This window comes from Engystomops pustulosus, chromosome 3 (assembly GCF_040894005.1).
Source record: "Engystomops pustulosus chromosome 3, aEngPut4.maternal, whole genome shotgun sequence".
In the NCBI taxonomy this organism is placed as follows: domain Eukaryota; kingdom Metazoa; phylum Chordata; class Amphibia; order Anura; family Leptodactylidae; genus Engystomops; species Engystomops pustulosus.
The window spans coordinates 187,494,637-187,522,167 of record NC_092413.1 but is presented as its reverse complement, the minus strand read 5'-3'; the positions used below and the strand labels follow the sequence as shown (position 1 = coordinate 187,522,167).

The 27,531-nt window shown below is 46.3% G+C and overlaps 1 protein-coding gene across 8 annotated transcripts in view; it reads left to right on the top strand.

The window, feature by feature from the left end:
• The first annotated feature begins 12,303 nt into the window (after window positions 1-12,303).
• AGFG1 (ArfGAP with FG repeats 1) overlaps window positions 12,304-27,531 on the top strand; it is a 44,972-nt gene continuing 29,744 nt past the window's right edge. For 2 of the 8 annotated variants that reach the window (XM_072143343.1, XM_072143341.1), the window contains exon 1: window positions 12,306-12,761. In XM_072143343.1, coding sequence (XP_071999444.1) covers window positions 12,595-12,761 — 167 coding nt within the window. In that variant the 5' untranslated portion in view covers window positions 12,306-12,594. Of the gene's footprint in view, window positions 12,762-27,531 lie in introns of all 8 variants that reach the window. The other 6 variants (XM_072143349.1, XM_072143347.1, XM_072143345.1 and 3 more) reach the window with 4 other exon arrangements.

Sequence of the window (27,531 nt, the reverse complement as noted above, 5' to 3'; positions counted from 1 at the left end):
GCACTTTGCGACATATAAATGGGTTTTGGTTGCAGCTTGGGCACTCCAAAATGTTCGCCATCACTGCATTAGGGGAATTACTGAAGGGTAGGGGGTTGCACACATTTAGTATTTATCAATTCTATCTCACTTTGAATTCTATAGATTCTAATAGCTTGAAAATGGCTCAGTGCAAATGTTTGCAGTATATTCATATAGGACAAAAAAAAATGGAAAAAATGGAAGTCAGATGGGGTAACAAAAAAGTTCTCTGTAAAAGACTTTACTAAGAACAGTGCAGTGTGTACTATGTGCAGTTTGCCTGTGTAATGTGCAGGGGGCGCCAGATTCAAGATTTCTGCCACCAGTTCTGCATGAATCTGATGTCCTCCCTGCACTGCCCCGACAGAGTGCTCCATGATATTTTGGTGCAAAACACTTCTGTCAGACTTTGCATGTTAAATCTAGCGCACTGTCTAACTGAGCCCCCTAAATTGTGTTGCATGATGACTGGTGCAGCCGTGCCCCAAATAGGTCGTGTGAGACACAAATGTGGCACAGACATTTCTTAACCCCTTAACGCTCTGCGCCTTAACCACATAACGGAAAATGGCGCCCAAATGTCCAAAACTCTACACTATTTTACTTTTCACAAACAATTAAATAAAAAGTGACCAAAATGTCGCACAGTCCTCAAAATGGTAGCAATGAAAACGGCGGCTAATTTTGCATAAAATGACAACTCACGCAGCTCCGTGCACCACAGTATGAAAAAGTTATCAGCGCCAGAAGATGGCAATTTTTTTTTCTTTTTTGTACACATTTGTTTAATTTTTGAAAATGTATTAAAACAAAAAGAAAATGTATAAATTTGGTATCACCATGATCGTACCGAACCAAAGAATAAAGTAGACGTGTTATTTGGAGCACACAGTGAAAGTTGTAAAAACTGAGCCCGTAAGAACATGAATCGAACATGTTTTTTTGCCAATTTTTCCACATTTGGAATTTTTTTCCAGCTTCCCAATACACGGCATGGAATAAAAAAAAAATAGGACAGAAAAGTAAAATTTGTTACGCACAAAAAAAGCTTTCACACAGCTCTGTAGACGGAAAAATGAAAAAGTTATGGATTTGTGAAGGTAAAGAGCAAGGAATTAGCAAAAAAACTCTGCGTCCTTAAGGGGTTAAATACCCGTGCAAGCTGTTTGAACCTGAAGATGCAGCCACATGTTCAGTTTTTCAGATGCAGTATTTGAAGCCAAAAGCAGGTGTAGATCACAATGGGTGAGGACTAGAGATGAGCGAACATACTCGTCCGAGCTTGATGCTCGATCGAGCATTAGCGTACTCGTAACTGCTCGTTGCTCGGACGAATACTTCGTCCGCTCGAGAAAATGGCAGCTCCCGCCGTTTTGCTTTTTGGCGGCCAGAAACAGAGCCAATCACAAGCCAGGAGACTCTGCACTCCACCCAGCATGACGTGGTACCCTTACACGTAGATAGCAGTGGTTGGCTGGCCAGATCAGGTGACCCTGGGATAGACTAGCCGCTGCCCGCGCTGATCGGATCATTCTCTGTCTGGATGCCGCTAGGGAGAGAGCTGCTGCTGGTCAGGGAAAGCGTTAGGGTGTTCTATTAGAATAGTGTTAGGCAGGAGTGATTCAACAAGAACCCAACAGCCCTTCTTAGGGCTACAATAACGTTATACTTTTTTTTTTTATTTGCTTGTGGCTGGGCTTGCTGGCACTAGTAGTGCAGCTAGTACCATACTGTGAGGAATTTGCAGGGGGACTTGCTACCGTTGTGTTTAGCTCTTAGTGACACACATATCCACCACAAACACCAAAGTGGGAAAATTTATTAGGGTTTTGATTTCAATTAGGCACAGTCTGCCAGTTTCTTTTTATTTTACGTTTATTTTTTTAATAACTCAGTGTCATCTCATCTTGCATAGTAGTGTGCTTTCATACTTGGCTAGAAAATAGCCATAGGAGAATCCAAACGGCTTACTTACGCCTACAATAGCGTTATATATATTTGATTTCTGGTTGATCTGCTGGTGGCTGTACTTGCTGCAGTGCATCTACTAGCAAATTGTGAGCAATTTGGAGTGAGACTTGCGACCGCTGTGTTTTGCGCTTATTGACGCACATATCCATCGCAAAAACCGAAGTGGGAAAATTTATTAGGGCCCGGGGTTGTATTTCAATTAGGCACAGTCTGCCAGTTTCTTTTTATTTTACGTTTATTTTTTTCATAACTCAGCGTCATCTCATCTGGCATAGCAGTGTGCTTTCATACTTGGCTAGAAAATAGCCATAGCAATAGGATAGCATCGTTTGGTTTTAAAAACTAAAAAACACAAAAAAAAACAAAAAAAAGTTAAAAAAAAAATTCAAGTTATAACTCTCATTTTCAAAATGTTTAACCCGAGGGTTAGGGGTAGAGGACGAGGGCGGGGACGTGGGCGTCCAACTACTGCAGGGGTCAGAGGCCGTGGTCCTGGGCGGGGTGAGACACCACCTGCTTATGAGGGAGCAGGGGAACGCCGCAGAGCTACACTCCCTAGGTTCATGTCTGAAGTTACTGGGACTCGTGGTAGAGCACTGTTGAGGCCAGAACAGTGCGAACAGGTGATGTCGTGGATTGCCGACAATGCTTCGAGCAATTTGTCCACCAGTCAGTCTTCCACGCAGTCCACCCATGTCACCGAAGGCTCCTCCCCCCCAGTCTGCCCCCTCCCAGGAAAATTTGGCATTTGAACCGGCATACTCTGAGGAACTGTTTTCTGGACCCTTCCCACAGTCACAAACCACTTGTCCGGTTGCTGCTGAGCAATTTTCCGATGCCCAGGTTTTCCACCAGTCGCAGTCTGTGGGTGATGATGACCTTCTTGACGTAGTGGAAGAAGTGTGTAAAGAGGTGTCCGACGATGAGGAGACACGGTTGTCAGACAGTGGGGAAGTTGTTGTCAGGGCAGGAAGTCCGAGGGGGGAGCAGACTGAGGGATCGGAGGATGATGAGGTGACAGACCCAAGCTGGGTTGATAGGCCAGGTGAACACAGTGCTTCTGAGACGGAGGAGAGTCCTCGACCAGAACAGGTTGGAAGAGGCAGTGGTGGGGCCAGACGGAGAGGCAGGGCCAGACCTGGTGCATCAGCGCCAAATGTGTCAACTAGTGAAGCTCCCGTGGCGAGGGCTCCTGCGGCGAGGGCTAGATTTTCAGAAGTCTGGAGGTTCTTTAAGGAAACACCGGATGACCGACGGACTGTGGTGTGCAACATTTGCCATACCAGGATCAGCAGGGGTTCCACCACTAATAGCTTAACTACCACCAGTATGCGCAGGCATATGAATGCTAAACACCCCACTCAGTGGCAACAAGCCCGTTCACCTCCGGCCGTGCACACCACTGCTCCTTCCCCTGTGTCAGCTGATAGTCAGCCCCCTGCCCAGGACCCTGCCACAAAAACCCCATCGTCGCCTCCACGATCCTCCACAGCATCCACCAGCGTTCAGCTCTCCATACCCCAGACGCTGGAGCGGAAACGCAAATATAGTGCAACCCACCCGCACACCCAAGCCCTTAATGTCCACATCTCCAGATTGCTCAGCCTGGAGATGCTGCCCTATAGGCTAGTAGAGACCGAGGCCTTTCGCAACCTCATGGCGGCGGCCGCCCCTCGGTATTCGGTCCCCAGCCGCCACTACTTTTCCCGATGTGCCGTCCCAGCCCTGCACCAGCACGTGTCAGACAACATCATCCGTGCCCTGACCAACGCCGTTTCTGACAAGGTCCACCTGACCACGGACACGTGGACGAGTGCTGCCGGGCAGGGCCACTATATATCGCTGACGGCACATTGGGTTAACTTGGTGGAGGCTGGGACCGAGTCTGACCCTGCGGCTGGTCATATACTGCCGACGCCAAGGATTGTGGGGCCTACCTCGGTCCAGGTGTTTCAGGCCTACTATGCCTCCTCCTCCTCCCACCCCTCCTCCACCTCCTCCTCCGAACTACCATCCGTGGGCATGGCGCCATCAGTCGCTAGCTCTAGGCACAGCAGCAGTGCCGTCGCTAAGCGACAGCAGGCGGTGCTCAAACTGCTGAGCCTAGGCGATAAAAGGCACACCGCCCAAGAACTATTACAGGGCATCACGGCGCAGACTGATCTGTGGCTGGCACCGCTGAACCTGAAGCCAGGCATGGTTGTGTGTGACAACGGCCGTAACCTGGTGGCGGCTCTGCAACTCGGCAGACTGACACATGTGCCATGCCTGGCCCATGTGTTAAATCTGATAGTTCAGCGTTTCCTCAAGACATACCCCAATCTGTCTGATTTGCTCACGAAGGTGCACCGCATCTGTGCGCATTTCAGGAAGTCCAGCACAGATGCTGCCACTCTCAGGGCAGCGCAGCGCTGCCTCCAACTGCCCGCTCACCGACTGTTGTGCGACGTGCCCACGAGGTGGAATTCAACACTGACCATGTTATCCAGAGTTTACCAGCAGCGCCGAGCGATTGTAGACTGCCAGATGTCAACTTCCACCAGAACTGGTAGTCAGGTCAGTCAGCTTCCTCAAGTCTACAATGAGGAGTGGACGTGGATGTCTGATATCTGTCAGGTGCTGAGTAACTTTGAGGAGTCAACACAGATGGTCAGTGGCGATGCCGCCATCATCAGCCTCACCATCCCGCTGCTTGGCCTGTTGAAAAAATCTCTGATCAGCATGAAGTCGGAAGCTTTGCGCTCGTCACAAGAGACGGGGGAAGAAGATTCCCTTGTTGATAGCCAAAGCACCCTTAGGTCTGTTTCTCAGCGCATATCGGAGGAGGTGGAGGTGGAGGAGGATGAGGAGGAAGAGGAGGAGAATGTTGGCGAGACACAAGAGGGGACCATTGTTGAGTCCTTCACTGTTCAGCGTGTATGGGCAGAAGAAGAGGAGTTGGAGGAGTTGGAGGAGGAGGAAATGGACAGCTAGGCCAGTGAGGGGAGTGAATTCTTACGCGTTGGTACTCTGGCGCATATGGCAGATTTCATGCTAGGCTGCCTATCCCGTGACCCTCGCGTTCAAAGAATTTATTCCAGCACCGATTACTGGGTGTTCACTCTCCTGGACCCACGGTACAAGCAAAATCTTTCCACTCTCATCCCTGGAGAGGAAAGGAGTGTGAGAATGCATGAATACCAGCAGGCCCTGGTGCACAAGCTGAAACAGTATTTCCCTTCTGACAGCGCTAGCGGCAGAGTGCGTAGTTCTGCGGGACAAGTAGCGAGGGAGAGTAGGCGAGCAGGCAGCTTGTCCAGCACTGGCAAGGGTACGCTTTACAAGGCTTTTGCCAGCTTTATGTCACCCCAGCAAGACACTGTCACCTGTCCCCAGTCTCGGCAGAGTAGGGCTGATCTTTACAGAAAGATGGTGAGGGAGTACGTAGCTGACCATACCATCGTCCTAAATGATCACACAGCTCCCTACAACTACTGGGTTTCAAAGCTGGACATGTGGCACGAACTGGCGCTGTACGCCTTGGAGGTTCTTGCCTGCCCTGCCGCTAGCGTCTTGTCCGAGCGGGTTTTCAGTGCAGCTGGTGGCATCATCACCGATAAGCGTACACGCCTGTCGACTGACAGCGCTGACAGGCTGACGCTTATCAAGATGAATAAAGCATGGATTTCTCATAATTTCCAATCTCCACCAGGTGAAGGAAGCTCAACCTGAATAATTTTTCCACTCCTCCTCCTCCTCATTTTCCTCCTTCTCCTCCTCTTTGTACAGTAAAGCAGAGGAAACTGCCTATTTTTTGACAGGGCCCACTGGCTCTAGCTATAGTACTTTATGCATTTAATTTTTCTGGAGGGCCACCGACCCGGTCCTCTGTTTTAAACAATTTTTGGGAGTGCCACATACAGGCACTCAATCTATTCAATTTTTCTGGAGGGCCACCTACCTGCTCCTCTGGTTTGAAAACTTTTTTGGACTGCCACATACAGGCACTCAATCTATTTAATTTTTCTGGAGGGCCACCTACCTGCTCCTCTGGTTTGAAAACTTTTTTGGACTGCCACATACAGGCACTCAATCTATTTCATTATTCTGGAGGGCCACCTACCTGCTCCTCTGGTTTGAAAACTTTTTTGGACTGCCACATACAGGCACTCAATCTATTTCATTTTTCTGGAGGGCCACCTACCTGCTCCTCTGGTTTGAAAACTTTTTTGGACTGCCACATACAGGCACTATCCAAATTAAATTGTCTCCATAGCAGCCTCCACACGTTGTCTCCATTGCTACCTCCAAAAGTCGTCCATATAGCTGCCTCCATACATCGTCCCCTTATCAAACGAGGTGTTTCAGGCAGAAATTTGGGTTGTTTTCATGGCTTCTTCATCAAACTTGTTAACTTTGTCGCCACCCTGCTGTGTTATCCACAAAATATACTGGCAAACTTTTATCATTTACCAATATTATTTCAGCGCTTCTTGCGCATCTGTTTACATTCCCCTCACCCGCCATATCCTAAACTTATAAGAACGCTACTACACTTGATCTTATACAAAAGGTTCTTAGAAGTGCTGTTTGGGGAGTAGCCTAGAGACAGGGGCTTGGATTGGCGAAAGCTCGCCTGGCAGCGGAGCGCCAGCTCCATCCCAAGATCCAACTAACATAGTTTTAACTGCAGCACCTTTAATCTACTACTAGTTCACTGCCTCCATACATGGTCCCCTTATCAAACGAGCTGTGTCAGGCAGAATTTTGGGTTGTTTTCATGGCTTCCATGTTAACTTTGTCGCCACCCTGCTGTGTAATCCACAAAATATACTGGCAAACTTTTATCATGTACCGATATTATTTGAGCGCTTCTTGCTCACCTCCTTTGGTTCCTCTCTGCCACCCATTGGTTTGAAGCCTGAGTCCATTTAGGGTATGTCGCCATGCCACTCTCTAGCCTGCCGCTGCTGCCGCTGCCTCTGCATGCCGTCCCCTATAGTGTCAGGGTCAATTATTGGATGTTTTACATGCTATCTAGCCTCATTCGGTCACTCTGTCATGGCCATGCTGTTGCCCATAATTTTGGCATAATGGTGCGATTAAGCAGCCTCAGAGGCATCCATGCATGCTGCCCCTGCTGTTTCCTGTCCATTTCCGTGGTGTTTCCATCCTTTTCTGAGGTTCCCAGGTGTTTGGCCAAGCTTCCCTGTGCAGAGCCTTGGTCCCCTTGAAAAATGCTCGAGTCTCCCATTGACTTCAATGGGGCTCGTTATTCGAGACGAGCACTCGAGCATCGGGAAAAGTTCGTCTCGAATAACGAGTACCCGAGCATTTTAGTGCTCGCTCATCTCTAGTGAGGACTTATCATTAAGAAGTGCTACTCCTCCTCTATTTTCACTCCACGCCTGGTTTGGACATCAAAAACTGCATCTGAAAAACTGGACGTGTGGCTGTACCGAAAGAAAACTGGAGGACGCCCCTTAATAAATATCTTGAAACAAATTGGGGGTCATTTACTAAGGGCCCGATTCGCGTTTTCCTGATGTGTTAACCGAATATTTCCGATTTGCGCCGATTTTCCCTGAATAGCCCTGGGATTTTGGCACACGCGATCGGATTGTGTTGCATCGGCGCCAGCATGCACGCGACGGAAATTGGTGGGCGTGGCCGAACGAAAACCAGACGGATTCGGAAAAACCGCCGCATTTAAAAAAAAAAAAAGTGTCGCTGGACTCACGCTTACCTTCATCAGGAATAGGCTTGTGCATTTCAGCACACCAGCGACACCTGGTGGACGTCGGAGGAACTGCCTTAATGAATCGCCAGAAAACCTGAATCCACCGCAGAGAACGCGCCGCTGGATCGTGAAGGGACCGGGTAAGTAAATCTGCCCCATTGTTTTACAGTGGATTGTCTTATCAACATAATTTTTTATTTATCTTATATAATAAAGATTACGGTATTTATTATTATTTAACTTCTGTATATCAACTGGAGGGGGGGCTGTATATGAGAGGCTTTTAACAATAAAACTGAAGTGAGGGTGCACATAGGGGGCAAGATTTTACTTATCTGATACACTCTGTCCTATAAATGGCTGTATATAAACAATGGAGGTTATACAGGCGGTCCCCTACTTGAGGACACCCGACTTACAGACAACCCATAGTTACAGACAGACCCCTCTGACCTCTGGTGAAGCTATCTGAATGCTTTACTATAGTCTAATCTGTAAATTGTCTGTAATGAAGCTTTATTGATAATCCTTGGTCCCGTTACAGCAAAAAATGTTTAAACTCCAATTGTCACTGGGGCCAAAATTTTTTTGTCTGGATCGACAATTATAAAATATACAGTTTCGACTTACATACAAATTCAACTTAAGAACAAACCTCCAGACCCTATCTTGTACGTAACTTGGGGACTGCCTGTATATACAAAAAATTAGGGGACATATATATTCAGTAGGTCAGTGATGGCGAACCTTTTGGAGACAGAGTGCCCAAGCTACAACCAAAGCCCACTTATATGTCACAAAGTGCCAGCATGACAATTTAAGCAGTAACCTATGGATCCCAGCTGTATCACAGGTTTTAATTGTATTGGTGTCCAGAGTTCACCAATACAATAGTATATAGCAGTGATGGCGAACCTTTTAGAGGTCAAATGCCCAAACTGCAACCCAAAACCTGCATATTTTTTGCAAACTGCCAAAACAGCAATTCAAACAGTAACTTATTGCAATTTTCCTTTCTTCCGTGCTGTACCACAACTTTCAATGGGCCCGATTGCACCAATATCTTTGTCAGAAGGAGAGGAAATTTGAGTTGTCACTGGAGCTTCCCTTGACAGCCTCCTAAACAGGAAGATTCAGAGGTCGCACAGGAGGAGCTCCAATGATAACCTGACCCTGTCCACACCTCCTCTCTCTTCCTGCAGTCTCAGGTAGACCAGGATGCTCCACATTAAAATAATGCTAAACATGGCAAGTCCTCAGACTGCAAGAGGATCCCTGTCTGGCGAACTCTGCCATGGTACAACAGCCTGAGTGCCCACTGAGATGGCTCTGAGTGCCACCTCTGGCACCCGTGCCATAGGTTCGCCACCACTGATATATAGTATAGAAAGATGATGAAAAAATTTGGATTCTATCTTCCCTCCAGGGTCCCCTGAAGAGTAAGAATCAGGGGACCCAGAGCAGGAGCTCCAATGACAATCCTTCTCTATCCACACCTTCTCGCTCCTCCTGTAGTCCGGGCAGCTAAATAGCACAGAGCATGGCACATCCCAGGCGGTATTGGATCACATTGAGTCCTAGCTGGCAAACTCTGTGTTGGAGTGATGGCCTGATTGCCCACAGAAAAGGCTCCGAGTGCCACCTCTGGCACCAGTGCCATAGGTTCGCCACCACTGCAGTAGGGTATGTTATATACAGTATATTCATTACTAAGGGTGGTATGTATACAAAATACTTAGGGTTTCATATATAATTAGGAGGGTCCAATATGTAAATGAATAATAATGTGGTGCCGTATATTAATTAGAGTATATAGTATATTATTGGGACTGCCTGTGTTTGTATTGTTTGTTAAAACACCTGTTGTTACATATATAAATGACTTATACACATGCATTTAGTGATGTGTTTCATCTGATGCATATGCACTGGGTTTCAAATCACAATGGGGCTTATTTACAAAGGATCTGTGCTCGCACTTTTGTCGGACTTTCTGACGGTTTCAGGATTTGCACAGCTGTGACAGGCACTTAACAGGTGCGGTGGAATTGTGTTGATAGACAATGCCCTTACATGCACCAGGAAGAAGAAGGTGAACTCAGTCGGACCTGAGCGGGGAAACAACACTTTCAGGAGAAGAAGGATGCAGTTTTGGTCTCTATGTGGTGTTAGGGTGACTTTATATTAATTCATCAATAGTGTTTACAGTGGCACCCCTCAAGACATGGGATGTACAGAGTATAAAACTGATCTGATGCAAGAGATAAACATGACCATGCATAAAATAAACCTTGAGCACATTGGGAAAACCAAGGGTTGAACCGTTTTTAGAGCATCTCCAAAATGTAATTGGGGTGTTCTCAAAATTCATTGGTTTCCCATGAAAGAAAACTCTAAAATTGCAATCCCCTAGTGATGTTTACAAAATAAAGAACCCTTTACGTAACAATTTTACTCAGTTTTATTGGTGTTTTAGTCACTTAGGGACTCTATAAGCAGACACATTATGATCCCTCTAGTGCTGTGAGATGCTGTGTGCTGACAATGTGCTTAGATTATCAGGGTACAGGTTTATATACACTTTAATTTAGCTTCTGAACATTCTACTAGCATTCTACTAGCATCTGGCACATAGAAAGAGAGATGAGAAAGATCATTTTTCCTACATTAGGGTTTTATTTGACAAATTTAGTAAACATAAGAAAAAATATTCATGTCTAGTATCCCCTTAAACGTACTGACCCATACAATAAAGATAACATGTATATTAGGCTAAACGGTGATCACCAAAAAAAAAAAAATCCAGTACAGAATTGATGCTTTTCTACTCCTGCCCTCAAAAAAAAAAGTTCCTAAATTTTCAACATTAGGGGATACCAACCCCAAAATGGTAACACTGGAAAAAGCATCTCATCCCGCAAAAAAAATGCCATCACATGGCCCCAATAACGAAAATGCGAAAATTTTATAGCCTACAAAAGGAGCCAATGAGGAAACAAAAATCCTGGCAGCTGCAGGGCGCTTCTTCCCTTCTGCGCCTCACTGTGCACCCATAACACAAGTCACAAATTATAGAACAAATTGTAAGATGGGTTTTCTCTTTTTATCTTTTGGAAATGTGTAAATTTTAGGGCTAAATGAACTTATAACCGACAAAATTTGACCATTCTAAATTTCACTTTCATTTTGTTTTAGTTAAAGGGGGTGCAGATTTGAAAATGGGTTGGTTATATAGGGGGGTTTTGATGCTAAATATGTAAAATTTCACTCAAAACTGTATTTATCCCCAAAATAGTCAATTCTGAAAATACGGAAAAGCATCATTCGATTTGTAAGCCGCGAGACATCAAAATAAATTATCCAGACATTTTAACAATGATGAAAATGTAAAGCAGACAAATGGGAAATGTTATTCAGCAACTTATTTAGGTGGCAAATCTATCTGCCAGAAAACGTAATAATTTTCGAATTCATAATTTTTTCTTTTTGTTGTAAATAAACGCAAAACTTATCAGCCAACATTTACCACTAAAATGAAGTACAACATGTGCGGAAAAAACAATCTCAGAATCGTTTTTATAAGTAACAGGGTTCAAAAGTTATAACCATATAAAGCGAAGCAAGTTAGAATCCAAAAAATGGGACTGAGCCTTAAGCTACAAAATGGCTGCGTCCTTAAGGGGTTAAATGTTAGAAAAAGGTAAACTATTGTCTGTTTTTTCCATAAAAAATGTATTTGCTCAAAAAAAAAAAGAATTATGTGGAACACTAGAAGAACTTGTTCTGGGGAGCACAGGGCAACTTACTGTTTTCACCCGTTTTGCTCTGTACAGAGGAGGATACATTTATGTTACAGTGAAACCCCTATACACTTTGTTACAGGCACTCCTTATAGCAGGACAATGTTGTACATTGCATACACTGAGAGCTTAAAGGGGTATTCTCAACAGAGCATTGACATTTAATTTCATTCTTCTGACATATAGATACATTTCATCAATTAGATTTTATTAGTAAAAATATGTACAGTGTGAAGATAATTTCCAATAAATGTAGTCAAATTGTCCCTTAGAAATTAGATTGTTGCCTTTGGATACGACCACTGCTGCAAAAAAAATAGTTTTTGCATAAGAAATGGCTGGGAGTTACTGCACGTCCTGCAACGTCCTGTGGTAATAAATGGTGAAACCATGTGGTCAGGCAGAGCTCAATAATACATGTCTGACCACCAGTTCCAGGGTGTGGGGTGGTCGTATCCAAGGGAGCTATCTCGTCTAATATCTTCATCTGTTGGGAAAAAACGGAGGATGTGCAGAAAAACAATAAATGCCTCATCTAAATTACAGGACGCAAGGAATCTGCAGCTGACATAAGGGTCTAGTCATAGCACTGCCACTGTCTAAAAATTAGGGGATCCTCCCTTTATCTGCACACACGAGACGTCCATTGGAGCACAGGGCAGCAGACATCTCCTCTATGTCCCAACCAAGCCCGCTGCATCCATCCATCCCTGCATCCATTCCTCCACCCAGGCCGCTTCCCATCCCGTTGCTTAGCAACCAGTGAAGGAATCCGGAAGTACAATGTGTGACTTCCGCCTCCCTCAGTTCTGACATCTGGTGACATAACTTTCTCCCCTCCGTCCTCTCCCACATGAAGCCATTAGGACCGGTCCGCCCTCCCCCGTCCCCGGGACTATCTGCCCCGCAAGGGGTCATTCCTATTCCTCCCATCCCGTACTTGCCCTTTAACGTCACCAGGTCACGCCCCTGAGAAAGTGACGTTCCCAGGCCCCGCCCCCAGAACACGTCACTGGCCCTTGCCTGCGCCTGCTAGGTGCCGCCCGGTGTCTCCCGGTGTGTCTCCCCGCCCGGTGTCTCACCATGGCGGCCAGCGCCAAGCGGAAGCAGGAGGAGAAGCACCTGAAATTACTGCGGGAGATGACCAGCCTCCCCCACAACCGCAAGTGCTTCGACTGTGACCAGCGCGGCCCGACCTACGCCAACATGACGGCGGGGGCCTTCGTGTGCACGTCGTGCTCCGGCATCCTGTGAGTACCGGGGAGAGGGCGCCGCTACATGTACATACGTGTGCTACATACATGTGCCAAGTCATACATGTGTCCTGTACCCCCTGCACCCAGCTCATACATGTGTCCTGTACACCCTGCACCCAGGTCATACATGTGTCCTGTACCCCCTGCACCCAGCTCATACATGTGTCCTATACACCCTGCACCCAGGTCATACATGTGTCCTATACTCCCTGCACCCAGGTCATACATGTGTCCTGTACCCCCTGCACCCAGGTCATACATGTGTCCTATACACCCTGCACCCAGCTCATACATGTGTCCTGTACACCCTGCACCCAGCTCATACATGTGTCCTATACTCCCTGCACCCAGCTCATACATGTGTCCTGTACACCCGGCACCCAGCTCATACATGTGTCCTGTACACCCGGCACCCAGCTCATACATGTGTCCTGTACACCCGGCACCCAGCTCATACATGTGTCCTGTACACCCGGCACCCAGCTCATACATGTGTCCTGTACACCCGGCACCCAGCTCATACTTGTGTCCTGTACACCCTGCACCCAGGTCATACTTGTGTCCTGTACACCCTGCACCCAGGTCATACTTGTGTCCTGTACACCCTGCACCCAGGTCATACTTGTGTCCTGTACACCCTGCACCCAGGTCATACTTGTGTCCTGTACACCCTGCACCCAGGTCATACTTGTGTCCTGTACACCCTGCACCCAGGTCATACTTGTGTCCTGTACACCCTGCACCCAGGTCATACTTGTGTCCTGTACACCCTGCACCCAGGTCATACTTGTGTCCTGTACACCCTGCACCCAGGTCATACTTGTGTCCTGTACACCCTGCACCCAGGTCATACTTGTGTCCTGTACACCCTGCACCCAGGTCATACTTGTGTCCTGTACACCCTGCACCCAGGTCATACTTGTGTCCTGTACACCCTGCACCCAGGTCATACTTGTGTCCTGTACACCCTGCACCCAGGTCATACTTGTGTCCTGTACACCCTGCACCCAGGTCATACTTGTGTCCTGTACACCCTGCACCCAGGTCATACTTGTGTCCTGTACACCCTGCGCCCAGGTCATACTTGTGTCCTGTACACCCTGCGCCCAGGTCATACTTGTGTCCTGTACACCCTGCGCCCAGGTCATACTTGTGTCCTGCCCACCCTGCGCCCAGCTCCTACACGCGTCCTGCCCACCCTGCGCCCAGCTCCTACACGCGTCCTGCCCACCCTGCGCCCAGCTCCTACACGCGTCCTGCCCACCCTGCGCCCAGCTCCTACACGCGTCCTGCCCACCCTGCGCCCAGCTCCTACACGCGTCCTGCCCACCCTGCGCCCAGCTCCTACACGCGTCCTGCCCACCCTGCGCCCAGCTCCTACACGCGTCCTGCCCACCCTGCGCCCAGCTCCTACACGCGTCCTGCCCACCCTGCGCCCAGCTCCTACACGCGTCCTGCCCACCCTGCGCCCAGCTCCTACACGCGTCCTGCCCACCCTGCGCCCAGCTCCTACACGCGTCCTGCCCACCCTGCGCCCAGCTCCTACACGCGTCCTGCCCACCCTGCGCCCAGCTCCTACACGCGTCCTGCCCACCCTGCGCCCAGCTCCTACACGCGTCCTGCCCACCCTGCGCCCAGCTCCTACACGCGTCCTGCCCACCCTGCGCCCAGCTCCTACACGCGTCCTGCCCACCCTGCGCCCAGCTCCTACACGCGTCCTGCCCACCCTGCGCCCAGCTCCTACACGCGTCCTGCCCACCCTGCGCCCAGCTCCTACACGCGTCCTGCCCACCCTGCGCCCAGCTCCTACACGCGTCCTGCCCACCCTGCGCCCAGCTCCTACACGCGTCCTGCCCACCCTGCGCCCAGCTCCTACACGCGTCCTGCCCACCCTGCGCCCAGCTCCTACACGCGTCCTGCCCACCCTGCGCCCAGCTCCTACACGCGTCCTGCCCACCCTGCGCCCAGCTCCTACACGCGTCCTGCCCACCCTGCGCCCAGCTCCTACACGCGTCCTGCCCACCCTGCGCCCAGCTCCTACACGCGTCCTGCCCACCCTGCGCCCAGCTCCTACACGCGTCCTGCTCACCCTGCGCCCAGCTCCTACACGCGTCCTGCCCACCCTGCGCCCAGCTCCTACACGCGTCCTGCCCACCCTGCGCCCAGCTCCTACACGCGTCCTGCCCACCCTGCGCCCAGCTCCTACACGCGTCCTGCCCACCCTGCGCCCAGCTCCTACACGCGTCCTGCCCACCCTGCGCCCAGCTCCTACACGCGTCCTGCCCACCCTGCGCCCAGCTCCTACACGCGTCCTGCCCACCCTGCGCCCAGCTCCTACACGCGTCCTGCCCACCCTGCGCCCAGCTCCTACACGCGTCCTGCCCATATTTACATTCATGTTCTCAGACTTGTCTTTATACAAGTATATAGAGCTATAATGTTGCTTGTGTGCAGTCCTGCAGAATTTTCTCTACTGCAGTTATACTGTGCATGTCCCTTGTGATGGACCTAGAGGATCTCTGTGTCCCATGGAAGGCGTCTGTCATATTGGCATCTCCTCTATAATGTCATTAGGGACCCCCTATATATGTAGATGGAGTGTAGATCGGGGATCTGGTGGTTTAGTTGTAGGTTATACAGAGAATTTATCACATGATGTTAGATCCATCATAAAGCAGAACTGGCAGAGGAGACCTGGATGGTGCCTTCAGTCCTGGGCAGCTGTGTGCCATCTTCTTATATTTATGGGCAGTATGATTGCATCATGGATATTACTTCATACCAGCAAGCAGCAGAAGTCATCCAGCCAGCGGCCCTGACACTAGTGCGAACATGACCTTAAAGGGGTATTGTCTACAAAAGATCTGCAGACGTATCTGTCACAGCTTGTCATCGAAATCAATGGTAGATACAGAACACTCTGATCGCTCCACTATGTACACAACCAAGCACCATGGTCGGGGAGGACCTAGTGACCCCTCGTGCAGACCATGGGGGAAATTTATCACTACGTTGTCTGGTTTCTTGTCTCTGTTGATACCAAAGAGTCTTAAAAGGCAATACAGGAAACCAGACAATGTGGTGGTAAACCCCCTGTGTGTGACATGGCATGGCACAATATAGGATGCTATGGCAGACTGATCCTTATAGAAATCCCTATTACTTACTATTATACTGGCGTTTAAGTAGGGGCTTAATTCACTTCTATACCGTATGTGGCCATCAAAAATAAAAGGATGATTGATCCAAAGGGCAGAATTGGATTATCCGGAGTAAGAGCAAGGAGTCTGTAGTCTCCCCTGTGCCAAGGCTTACAACGGGTAGTAGTGCTTTGATGAAGTTGTTTTGGGAGCACCCTAATCTCCTGTGTCTGAAGCAATTGCTTTTCTTTCTTTATGGGTAACTCTGGGTCTTAAAGGTCAGCCCCAATTCATGAAATGACTGTCAACTTGACTGTCTCAAGTTGACAGTCAGACCTGGTTTCTAAGTTATCGCCTGGTGTTATGTCAGTTGATGTAATTGCTGGGAGTCTATCCATGGGGACCCTTGCATCACTAGAAGAAAGAGTCAATCCATGGAGTCTTGTCCTTTCTTGGGAATGTGATTGTGGTCACCTCCATAGTGTAACTTTTAGGACTATTCCCCTGGCGCCGGGTTGTAAGTGTGTTTTTCAGCTATGTAAATCATGATAACGTAATAATAATATTTCCATGGAAAGCGGATAGCGCAGTACAGAGTTCAGGTCCTGGAGATGAGCTGATAATCACCGGGGCTGCTGGCTTCTCTTAGTTGTATGACTTCAATGTCGGCTAGATGTTGCTACACTGGTATAATAGTAATAATAATCTTCATTTGCATAGCACCTTCATGTAAAGATCATGAGGTACATATACAAACATTACATTATAGAGTAATAACATGGTCAGGTGAAACAATAGGATTGAGGCCCCTGATTGCAAGAGCTTACAATCTATCAGTATCTTCTCCTGATAGTGTAGGATCAGGCTGCAGTGGGATCTGTGGTGCCAGGCGTCCAGATGGACGGGCTGCATGTACCGTACAGCGGATCAGACAACGACATGGTGAACAGAGGAATAAAATCCAATTGTTTCTGGCACTGAGAGGAAATCTGATGGAGAATGAGCTTCATTTATGGGGTTTTCCTCGCTGTAGATAATGATGGTTTATCTGCTGGATGTGCTATAAATGTCTGACAACCCCAGCCTTGGGTACAAGATGCAAGTTGCGACAACGGCTGCATCTAAAACTCTGCCCACCCATCTGGCCCTCACACAGGGGTGCAGCGCATGTACAGTAGGGGGACTGTTATCCCCAACATATTCCATAGCGCTGTAGAGAGACTGATATCCTTATCCACATTGCGTCTCGTGTTAGTGCAAATGAAGATTCCCTACTTTCCCTCTCATGGTATTTGCTTCCCTTTTTGGCAAGCAACTCTTAAAGGGGTTGCACCAAGTTTGCATGTTGTGTCAGCTGTCGCCCCAGTACTGAGTCTGCCAGGCAGGACTCAAGGCCTCCTCCATCAGAACAAGGAGGTGCTGCGCTCAGCACTATTTTAAAACAACACTTTTTGGGCTTCCTGGGTCTGCAGATCGAGCAAGGAGGTGTGGACAGGGCTGGATTATCATTAATGCTCCTGTCTTGTGATTCTTCTTGTTCAAAGGAACCCTGGAGAGAAGCTACAAGATTATCCAAATTTCTCCTCTCTTCTACTCTAATGGTGTTCACAGGATGCCAATATGTATGAAATTTGTGACAGAGCAGGGAACAATTAGTTACTGCTTAAATTGTCTTATGTGAGAAATAGAGGATAACAGTGACCAGTGAGGATCTGACTTCTGGGACCCCCACCTATTACATATATGAACACCCTTGATCACGAGTGACAAGCCCTGTTCTCACTAGTGGATGTAGCGACAAGACGAGCAATGCGTCCTGCAGCTCCACTTACTAGTATGGAAGTGTCATATATTGCCAAGTACAGCAGCTGGCTATGTATGACACTTGCATAGACAGTGAATGAGGGTCCTTGAGATACATGAGCGCTCTGCTCAGCAATTTTTGACACTTCCATACATACTTTTGTTTGTGGGGAAAACCCCTTTAATCGTGCTTTGTGGATATTTGGGGATGCGTGGTCAGTAGTTTTGTTGTGACATTAAAATCCATCAATTTAAAATAACATTTAAGGATTTTTATAGAGTAGACACTTGGGTGGGGAAGGGGGGGGGGGGATGTCAAAAAGTGTCCAGTTTATCCACCAAGAACAAAATGTAAAGGTTCTTTAGTTTGTAACATAATTACAGTTTAGCTGCAGTGCAGACACATCTTGTCCAGTGAGTGGCAAACAAGCGGGAGTCGCTACCTCCTGCCCCAGACCTAGTGCCCTTAAATAGTTTTTGTATTGTTCCCATTCCTGCTGTGTCCACATCTCCATGAAAAGCTGGGAATTAATTAGCGATCCGGCCACCGTCATCCCGGTTGTCATGTGTGTTGTATTGGCATGCAGACCACACATTGGTGTCCCGCTGGCATCGTGTCCTCACCATGCTCTGTGCAGTGGTGTTTGTTTTCTTGCCTGGATCACAATGATTGGCTTTGAAGTTTTGGGTTCGCCTGAAAGTTCTGGATTTTCTGGGAAAAATATGATTTAAGTGTTGGATAAAATCTTTCTCGGAATGGGGGATGCGGAATTAAAAATATTGACTGAAAATACAAATTGTTTTGAGCACTAACATTTTTGTGTGTGTAAAGTTGTTTTTAACCCTTTGTTGGCTAGTTAATTACTTGGAAGCCTTTGCTGATATTTGGTGTTTCCTGCTATAGGAAATCGCAGTCGGAGAAATATTTGCCTCCCATTGTTTTCGCAACAGACATGGTTTGAAGGGAATGTTTTGCTAAAGCAAAATTGGGGACTTAAAGAGATGGACAAATCAATGTATTAGATGCCGATCTTTTCCTGATGTGGAGCGGCGTAACTACAGGTGTAGCTGCCATAGCAGCTGCTATGGGGCCTGCAGTGTCAGGGGGCCCCACCAACTTACCTGACACACTAAAGAATGTAGGATGTGCACCTCAATACCTGAGTCGGCAGCTCAGATAAGAAATGTTGGGGAGGAGACCACGGAAGGACAGGACTGAAATCTCTTATCTCTAATTCCTGCCATCTACTATATACATTCTGTATATGTTGTATGTCAATATATGGAATTGTATGTATATGTGATGTGTGTATAAGAAGTATATATCCTTTTTGATTAAGATGTATATTTACTGTTTGTATAAGTGTAAATGCTTATACGTGTAAGAATATATAAATGTGTAAGTATATAAATATGTGTGATTGTAACTCGGGAGTGAGAACACAAACATGTACATAAAGGGGCACATTTACTTACCTGTCCCGGTGCGATCCCCGACGAGAACGCACAGCTGCCGTGATTCACTTATAGTGTGCGCCCGATATCCTGCACCCGTCGCTTCCCCGATGATGTCCGCCGGAGTTCACCATCTTCTTCCAGTTGCATGTAAGTGCACTATATGCGACACAATTTTAAAGTTAAATCCTGTGATTTGTCTGAATCCATCAGATCGTCCGACGGCTCCCCCCCCCCCCCCCCCCCCCCCCCGATTTGTGTCACGTGAAAGCCAGCAAGATTGCTTCACAATTCGATAGAGTGCAACAAACCCGGTGCAAATTGTCTGGAAACCCGACGGAAATGCGGTCCGTGCACCCGTAGTAAATGTGCCCCATTTGCTGATGTGGGGGACTTGTGCCGACTTACGCCCTTACATTGCATGAGAACCTGTGCCAATGGAGCATGAGGTGTATACCAATAGTCCTGGTGTGTCCTTGCCTTGGTATCCAGTTCCTTTCCATTTGTCCACTACTTTTTCCTAACATAACATTCAATTGGCAAGACATAGGAAAGCAAAGAAAGTACGACTACACATTCTATTTGTAGTCTGCTACCGTGGAGACATGTATGTGCTGTAGGCATGAAACAATTCCATTTTGCTCCATTTTAGATGCATTGAGAGCAATACAAATTCAGTGCAGATGAACAAATAGACATTAATATTTCAGTAATGTCTTCAGCAAACTGCATAGGACGGGCACAAATTTTTTTGGGTAGCTGTTAATGGAGAGCTCATCCTTTGTGGGTGATACAGGAAAGGCTTGGAGTTTCTTTTCTGATCTCCAATGTCGTCTGGTCTGGTGTCTCCGGCTGTTTTGTCATCTGTTTGTGATTTGCTACAACCATTTCTTTGTGTTTTACTATTTTAGTCACATAACTTAATCTGTAGAAAGTTCTTGAAGGTTCTGCTGAATAAACTACCTCCGATGCCTCGTGCAGCCGGTCCTGCCGTTCTTGCCGAGCAGGTTGTATATTTATCCGTAAGATGGTAGCACATTCCACGTTTTCTGTTAATATTTACCCCACGCTCGGTCACATAGCTGGCCTGTGTTAGGTGTGTGTGCCCTATCTATGAATCTCTACCACTAGCGTATTACAGGGGCTGATGGAGACTTTTACAAGTTAAACTAGCTGCAGGAAATGAGTGTATAGGAATAAACCCACTATTACACCATCTGCGGTTCCAGAATAATCTTGTGTAGCGCCATCATAGTCTGCAGTGCTGTACAGATCATGGTGGACGTATACAAAGTAAGACAATACCAAGCATTAACATGATCAGATGATGCACTAGAAATGGAGGCTGTGCTCGCAGGAGCTTACACTCTATTAGCAGGTTGCCCTTACTATAGTATAGCAATGACGTGCCATACATGCACATGACCACTGCAGCTAATCACCGGTCTTTAGCTAGCATCAACGCTGAGGCCAGTGACAGCCTGCACAAATTTCAATCTGGTGATGGAGCAAAGTAAGTAATGGCTATGTATATAATTTTTGCTTCTTTTTATTAATAATAATCTTTAAGTATCATATTCTGTAGCGCTTTACAGTTTTACAGGGGACATATACAAACAAAATAAGACATTGCAGAGTAATATCATGATCATATAGAACAATAGGAGTGAGGGCCCTGCTCACAAGAGGTTACAGTCTATGAGGATGAGGGGGTGACACAAGAGCTTACAGTCTATGAGGATGAGGGGGGTGACACAAGAGCTTACAGTCTATGAGGATGAAGGGGAGACACAAGAGCTTACAGTCTATGAGGATGAAGGGGGTGACACAAGAGCTTACAGTCTATGAGGATGAAGGGGGTGACACAAGAGCTTACAGTCTATGAGGATGAAGGGGGTGATATAAGAGCTTACAGTCTATGAGGATGAAGGGGGTGACACAAGAGCTTACAGTCTATGAGGATGAGGGGGTGACACAAGAGCTTACAGTCTATGAGGATGAAGGGGGTGACACAAGAGCTTACAGTCTATGAGGATGAAGGGGGTGACACAAGAGCTTACAGTCTATGAGGATGAAGGGGGTGACACAAGAGCTTACAGTCTATGAGGATGAGGGGGTGACACAAGAGCTTACAGTCTATGAGGATGAAGGGGGTGACACAAGAGCTTACAGTCTATGAGGATGAAGGGGGTGACACAAGAGCTTACAGTCTATGAGGATGAAGGGGGTGACACAAGAGCTTACAGTCTATGAGGATGAAGGGGGTGATATAAGAGCTTACAGTCTATGAGGATGAAGGGGGTGATATAAGAGCTTACAGTCTATGAGGATGAAGGGGGTGACACAAGAGCTTACAGTCTATGAGGATGAAGGGGGTGATATAAGAGCTTACAGTCTATGAGGATGAAGGGGGTGACACAAGAGCTTACAGTCTATGAGGATGAAGGGGGTCATATAAGAGCTTACAGTCTATGAGGATGAAGGGGGTGACACAAGAGCTTACAGTCTATGAGGATGAAGGGGGTCATATAAGAGCTTACAGTCTATGAGGATGAAGGGGGTGACACAAGAGCTTACAGTCTATGAGGATGAAGGGGGTGATATAAGAGCTTGTATAATGGTCCAGCCATTCCTTTTTTTTTTTTTTTTTTTAATAAATAACTTTAAGATTTTTATAATTCTCAACAACCCCTTTAATTTCTGTGGGTGATAGTTTAGCACATTTCCCATAATGCTTCTTACCTATTATGATTATGAGACTTGGACTTGGGAAATCTTCTGCAGTGATTCCCTTGTTAATGATGTATATTCCTCCGGGGGTGGGGAAGCATCTGCAGATACCATACACTTACTGTAAAGTATAGGCTCCAGGCCAGTTATGTTACACTGCAACCTATCCGCCGCCGCCTCCCGGGAAAAATAAGAAACTAGATGCTTGGTTATGTAGGTTTTTAATAGTCCCTTTAACCTAGGACTGGAAGTCAATTCTTATACAGCAGGTTTTTGTTATAAGTGCTTTCCAAAAACCTGCACTACCGTAACCCCTTTAAGATGAATTATGTATTTTTTTTTTCTTTATTACATACCAGCATGTTAATGGGATTAATGGCAAAGATGCCTGAACAAGGATTGTCAGCTAAATGAATTTTTACTATGGAGTAATTTTCTGTTCAATGCGGTGAAAGTGCTCAAAAAATGGCACACTAAGAAAATGGTCACAAAAAATATGATTTAGACAGATCGATACTGTGCCCAGTAGTTGGCGGACAGCACAGCCGAGAGAAAATGTGTAAAGAAATGTATAAATTACTGGCACTAGTAGCGATATGTTTGAAGTAGGCGGCTATTTAATACATAGATATATGTAATATATGTGTGTTCTCAGTACCTTTTCTATGTATTAAATAGCCTTCTACTTCAAATATATCGCTACTAGTGCCAGTAATTTATACATTTCTTTACACATGGAAAGTTTTCCCCTATCCACAGGATAGGAATAGCCTGCTGATCGGTGTGGGTCCCAGTGATGGGATCCCCATGGATCACAAGGACAGGGGTCCGTTGTACACCAAACGAATGGAGCACAAGGTCGGACATGCTTTCTCCAGCTCTATTCACTGTCTATGGTGCTGATGGAAGTGGCGGGGCACCCGCCTGGCTGTCTCTGTTGGCACCATAGAGATGAATAGATTATCAGTACATGTTCTTGTGATAAGTGGGGGACACCACTATCCTACTTCATCTGGCCGGACAAAATAAGAGAATTGGGGCAGTTGAAATGCATCCACTTCTTGTACACATGATGAGTTGGCTTTACTGAGATTGGCTGGTTTGCAAGTCATTCATCTTGCATGTATGAGAAGCATTAGGCGCATTGGCTAGAAGGCTTTAGTCAGAAACTCTGGATAGTTTTCTGGCCTTTAATTTTTTACTATTCTAATTTTTTCACTTCCTATAGACCCAAGCACTGGGACTGTGGTAATCTTCTTATATTATCCATGGCCTCCTTCCTTCTAACATAAACTTTTAAAATTATGAAAATATATCTGAAATGCTCCTGGGGGGCTTTACCAGAGCCCCTACATGCTGTAGCTTCACAGGCTGTTGCACTGTCTCATCCTACCTCCTGGTCCCACCACTCTCCCCCCTGTGCTGAGGGAGCAGGGTGAGGATGAGACTGTGTAACAGCCTATAAAGCTACAGCATGTAGGAGCTCTACATGATCATTTAGGAGTTATGAGCATCATTTTAAGAGTTTATTTTAGAGGACCCGAGGCCATGGATATCAAATATAAGAAGATTATCACGGAGCCTAGATCTATGAGTAAGTGTCCCTGGTTTATGATGCCTTATTTTACTGGTAGATTGTATTTTAAGTTGCATAGTTTGTTTGATTCCTTCTTCTTTGGCATCTTGGCACATTTGGGGCACCAGGTCTGCTCCGTGCAGTGGGTGTATGACTAGTGCCTGCTCTCTCCCTGTGCTCTGAAGGGATTCTTGTGTCGGTGCTTTATGGAAATTGAGTTTAGCTTGGAGTCCTACGGCATGACATAGTGTTACTGGTGGGTTACACCCAAGGAACATGCAATGTAAGTTATTTAGACGTGTTTTTCGCTTTGCCGTTGTGACCTGACAGCAGCGTTACCCCTCTTGTACTGCGTAGGCTCTTGTTGGGTGTTTCATGCCAGTAACCGATCTGTCACGTCCAAAAATGACATCAGACGCCTTGGTAGCTGCACATAAAGCTGTAGCTGAAGGGGGAGATGAGATTTCGGAGTCTCCTCCTGATATGACAGCAGCGCACCCCCTCTGCAGAGGTTGGGGAGTCTGTCTGGGCTTTGTCTTTGACTTCTCCTCTGTCTGGAGCCGGGCACAGGCCTGATGCACCCGGAGCAGACAGATTTATGTGTGTGGAGCTGCTGGCAGGCGTCTCCTGCACATATTTTCTTGCATGTGCTGATCATTCCTGGCAAAGCCGGAGGGAATACTCCCACACAGAGACACCAGTGTAATTCACCTGGGTCCACCACTATTCGCTCTTTTTCGTGTGTATGTTCTCTATTCGCATGCTGCGTGCTCTTTCATCCTCTCCTACCTGCTCATAGACATGACATTATGTCTGCTCAGTACCACTACACGTCCAGATGCATTTATTATACCATCTGTCAGGTGTGCAGTGAATGACAGCTTGAGTATTGGAGGTATTGTGAAGTGCACCAGGAGTATTGTGAGGTGCACCAGGATCTCAGATTGCACTTCACATCTCAAAGGATAGGGATTATATAGTGGTACCCACTGGGGAGAAGTGAGTGATGCATAACCAGGGGTTGTCCATGTGCTGGCCTGATATCATAGGCCATAAGTTATGCACAGGACTCTTGTGCTGTACCAAAATTTCTGTTTTCTGTAAGGATGACTATGATTGCCGCCAGCCCCGATCCCTGCACAGCGATCGCCTGTTGTTGGGTACAATGGTACCTAGGATGCAGCTACACTGGTTGGATTTATATAGGTTAAGATGCAATAAGTTACTGTAGGGGGAAGTAACTGGGATTATCCAGGTGTCATCCATAAAAATTTTTTTACAAATTTTTAGGATATGCCCCCATAATGGATGTGGTTGTAGTAGGGTAGCTGCTGTGAAGCTGCCAGCTTCCAGCCAACTTTGAGATACTAGAGAAATAAATTAAGTAGGATTTGAGGTATAACTAAACCTTTTGAAAAAGTTTTTTTTTTGTATTTAATAAAGGTTTCATGAAAAGTGCAGGTGATCATAGCGCACTTTGTAAAGTAACAGAGCTCATCTGTGCTTTTCTCCTGTAGTGAGTAGTGTATCTTAAAGCCTCCCAGATCCGTCCACATCAGACAGATAAGGAGGCTAATAACTCTTTCCATACCCAGATAATATTTCTCTTGATGATTCGGCTCTGTAGAGATGAGACTATCCAGGGACGGTATGTAAGGAGATAATTCATTAGACACTTTATCAGGTTCCTTTTATCTCAGCTGTCGGTGGATACAGTAAGCTGATTAACACAATCTGTGTAAATAAGGAGGGGAGAAAGCAAAGATGACCAGATTTCTTTGCCAAATTATATTACAAAGTTTATTATTATCTGTACTATTCATTTATTCATTTTGTAAAAAGTTTTAAGTTACTTTTAGGAACTTTTACATCAAGCGGAAGAGGTTTGTGCAGATTGACCAGCGAGTTATCTCCGACTTTCTAAAGATAGGAGCTACATCACACCTCATATATAATCTAATGTGTGTGTATAGTCTCTTCTGAGGGCTTCATGTGGCTGTTCTGTTTGTTGTAGATCATGTTTGCTGTGCACTTTCTCTGTGTCCGTTGCTTGTTCCTCTTATACATTGTATTTTTAGTGTGTTAGTCCAGCTGGATGACTCTTATCACACCTATCCTTATAAAATGCAGCCATATGTGCATATTCTATACATTACACCTAAAAAAAGGTAACAATGCATATCTTTGTTACAGATAGTTTCCCATCACCCTCTCTCACAGACGCAGGGCTGGGTTCACACAGATGTTTGTGTGTTATTTTGCAGATAATATTCTATGTACCAGATGTTGAATAAAATGGTGTAGAATAGGAGGTTTCCGCTGGCAATGCCCTGATCCTCTGTGGTTACAGCACTGTTCTTGGGAAGACCACAAATGCTTAGACAATAATTTTATTTTACTGAACTCTGGATCCTCGTGATCGCCTGACTTTTTACTTTCTCTGGAATTAACACAGGGATCGGAGCCGGAAGTACGGCTCCATTCACTATGAAGTGGCCAGACTGTGAACTGCAGCTCAGGGTCCTATTCATGCGAAGGAATTTCCAGCACTGGCCAGTATACAGAAACCGAGACGGACTTCCGTGGGGATTCCAGCATCGGAATTAACCACAGTAACCTTGGATGTTGGACCCTCGCTTATCTTATATTGCTAACATAATAATAATTCTTTATTTATATAGCGCACACAGATTACGCAGCGCTGCACAGAACTTGCCAAATTGGTCCCTGTCCCCAAAGGGGCTCACAATCTAATCAACCTACCAGTATGTTTTGAAGTGTGGGAGGAAACCGGAGGACCCCAACACAAACTCCATTGATATCCTTAAGCTGGAAACCTTGTTAAAACCATCAAAAGTAGGGACAGGTTTCCAAAAAAAAATGACACTGCTGAATTTCCAAGATGGAAATTGGCATTTTTTTTCTTCATAATGTACTTGCTTGTCGATTGAATCAGATTTAAATTTCTGGAAGTGTAAGCAGCTGTGAAAATGTTAATATAGTTGCTTACACTACCAGAAATGAAGAAATACTGATTCAAACCAGCCAAAAGCATAGTGAAAATGCAAAAATGTACACGCTTTCAGTACGTTTAAAAACGTGCCAAGAACGCACAGTGTGACCGCACACTTTACAGTATTTCTCCTCCCTCATGTAAAAACTTGTAAGCTGCAGTGAAAAATTTATTTATTGAACATTCTGCCCCGTCTGCATTATGTTTGTCATCTCATTGATCACAAATGTCCCGTAATATTCAGCGCATGTCACTTACACACAGTCCCAGGCAGAAAATCTTCTGCAGAGAATAAATGTCTTTAAATAAAACTATTAAAGGGTGAATAAAGACCTGAATCCCCCTTTGACCAGTAGAATGGGGGACTGGAGGCCCCTATGAGCTGCTCTATACATAAAGAGCAGTGGATTTTGGGGAAGGCTAAGTGGTTGGTGGAGTCTGTCGTCTTATAGTCGGAGCCCTCCCACTATATAAAACCCTTTGGGTTGCGGTCACACGGTGCATCCTCGGTCCGTTCTTGACCCGTTTTTAATCAGACTGACAATGCATGAGTTTAAAAACGGACTGTGTGACCACACCCTTAAGCCCTGAAGGGAGAAGTTTACTAATACAGGCAGTCCCCTACTTAAGAGCACTCGACTTCCAGACGACCCCTAGTTACAAACGGACCTCTGGATGTTGGTAATTTACTGTACTTTAGCCTTAGGCTACAATAATCAGCTGTAATAGATATCACAGGCGTCTGTAATGAAGCTTTATTGTTAATCCCAGTTCTTATGACGACCCAACATTTATAAAATCCAATTGTCACAGAGACCAAAAAAACATTCTGGCTGGGATTACAATTATAAAATATACAGTTCCGACTTACATACAAACTCAACTTAAGAACAAACCTACGGAACCTATCTTGTACGTAACCTGGGGACTGCCTGTAGATGATTTTTATTTTATGGGTTTGCTAGGTAGAGCGATAATTGTAGATGGTTCTCACATAAGTGAAGTGTTTAGAAGCTGCAGGACATATAACCTTTATGGGTTGTGTTC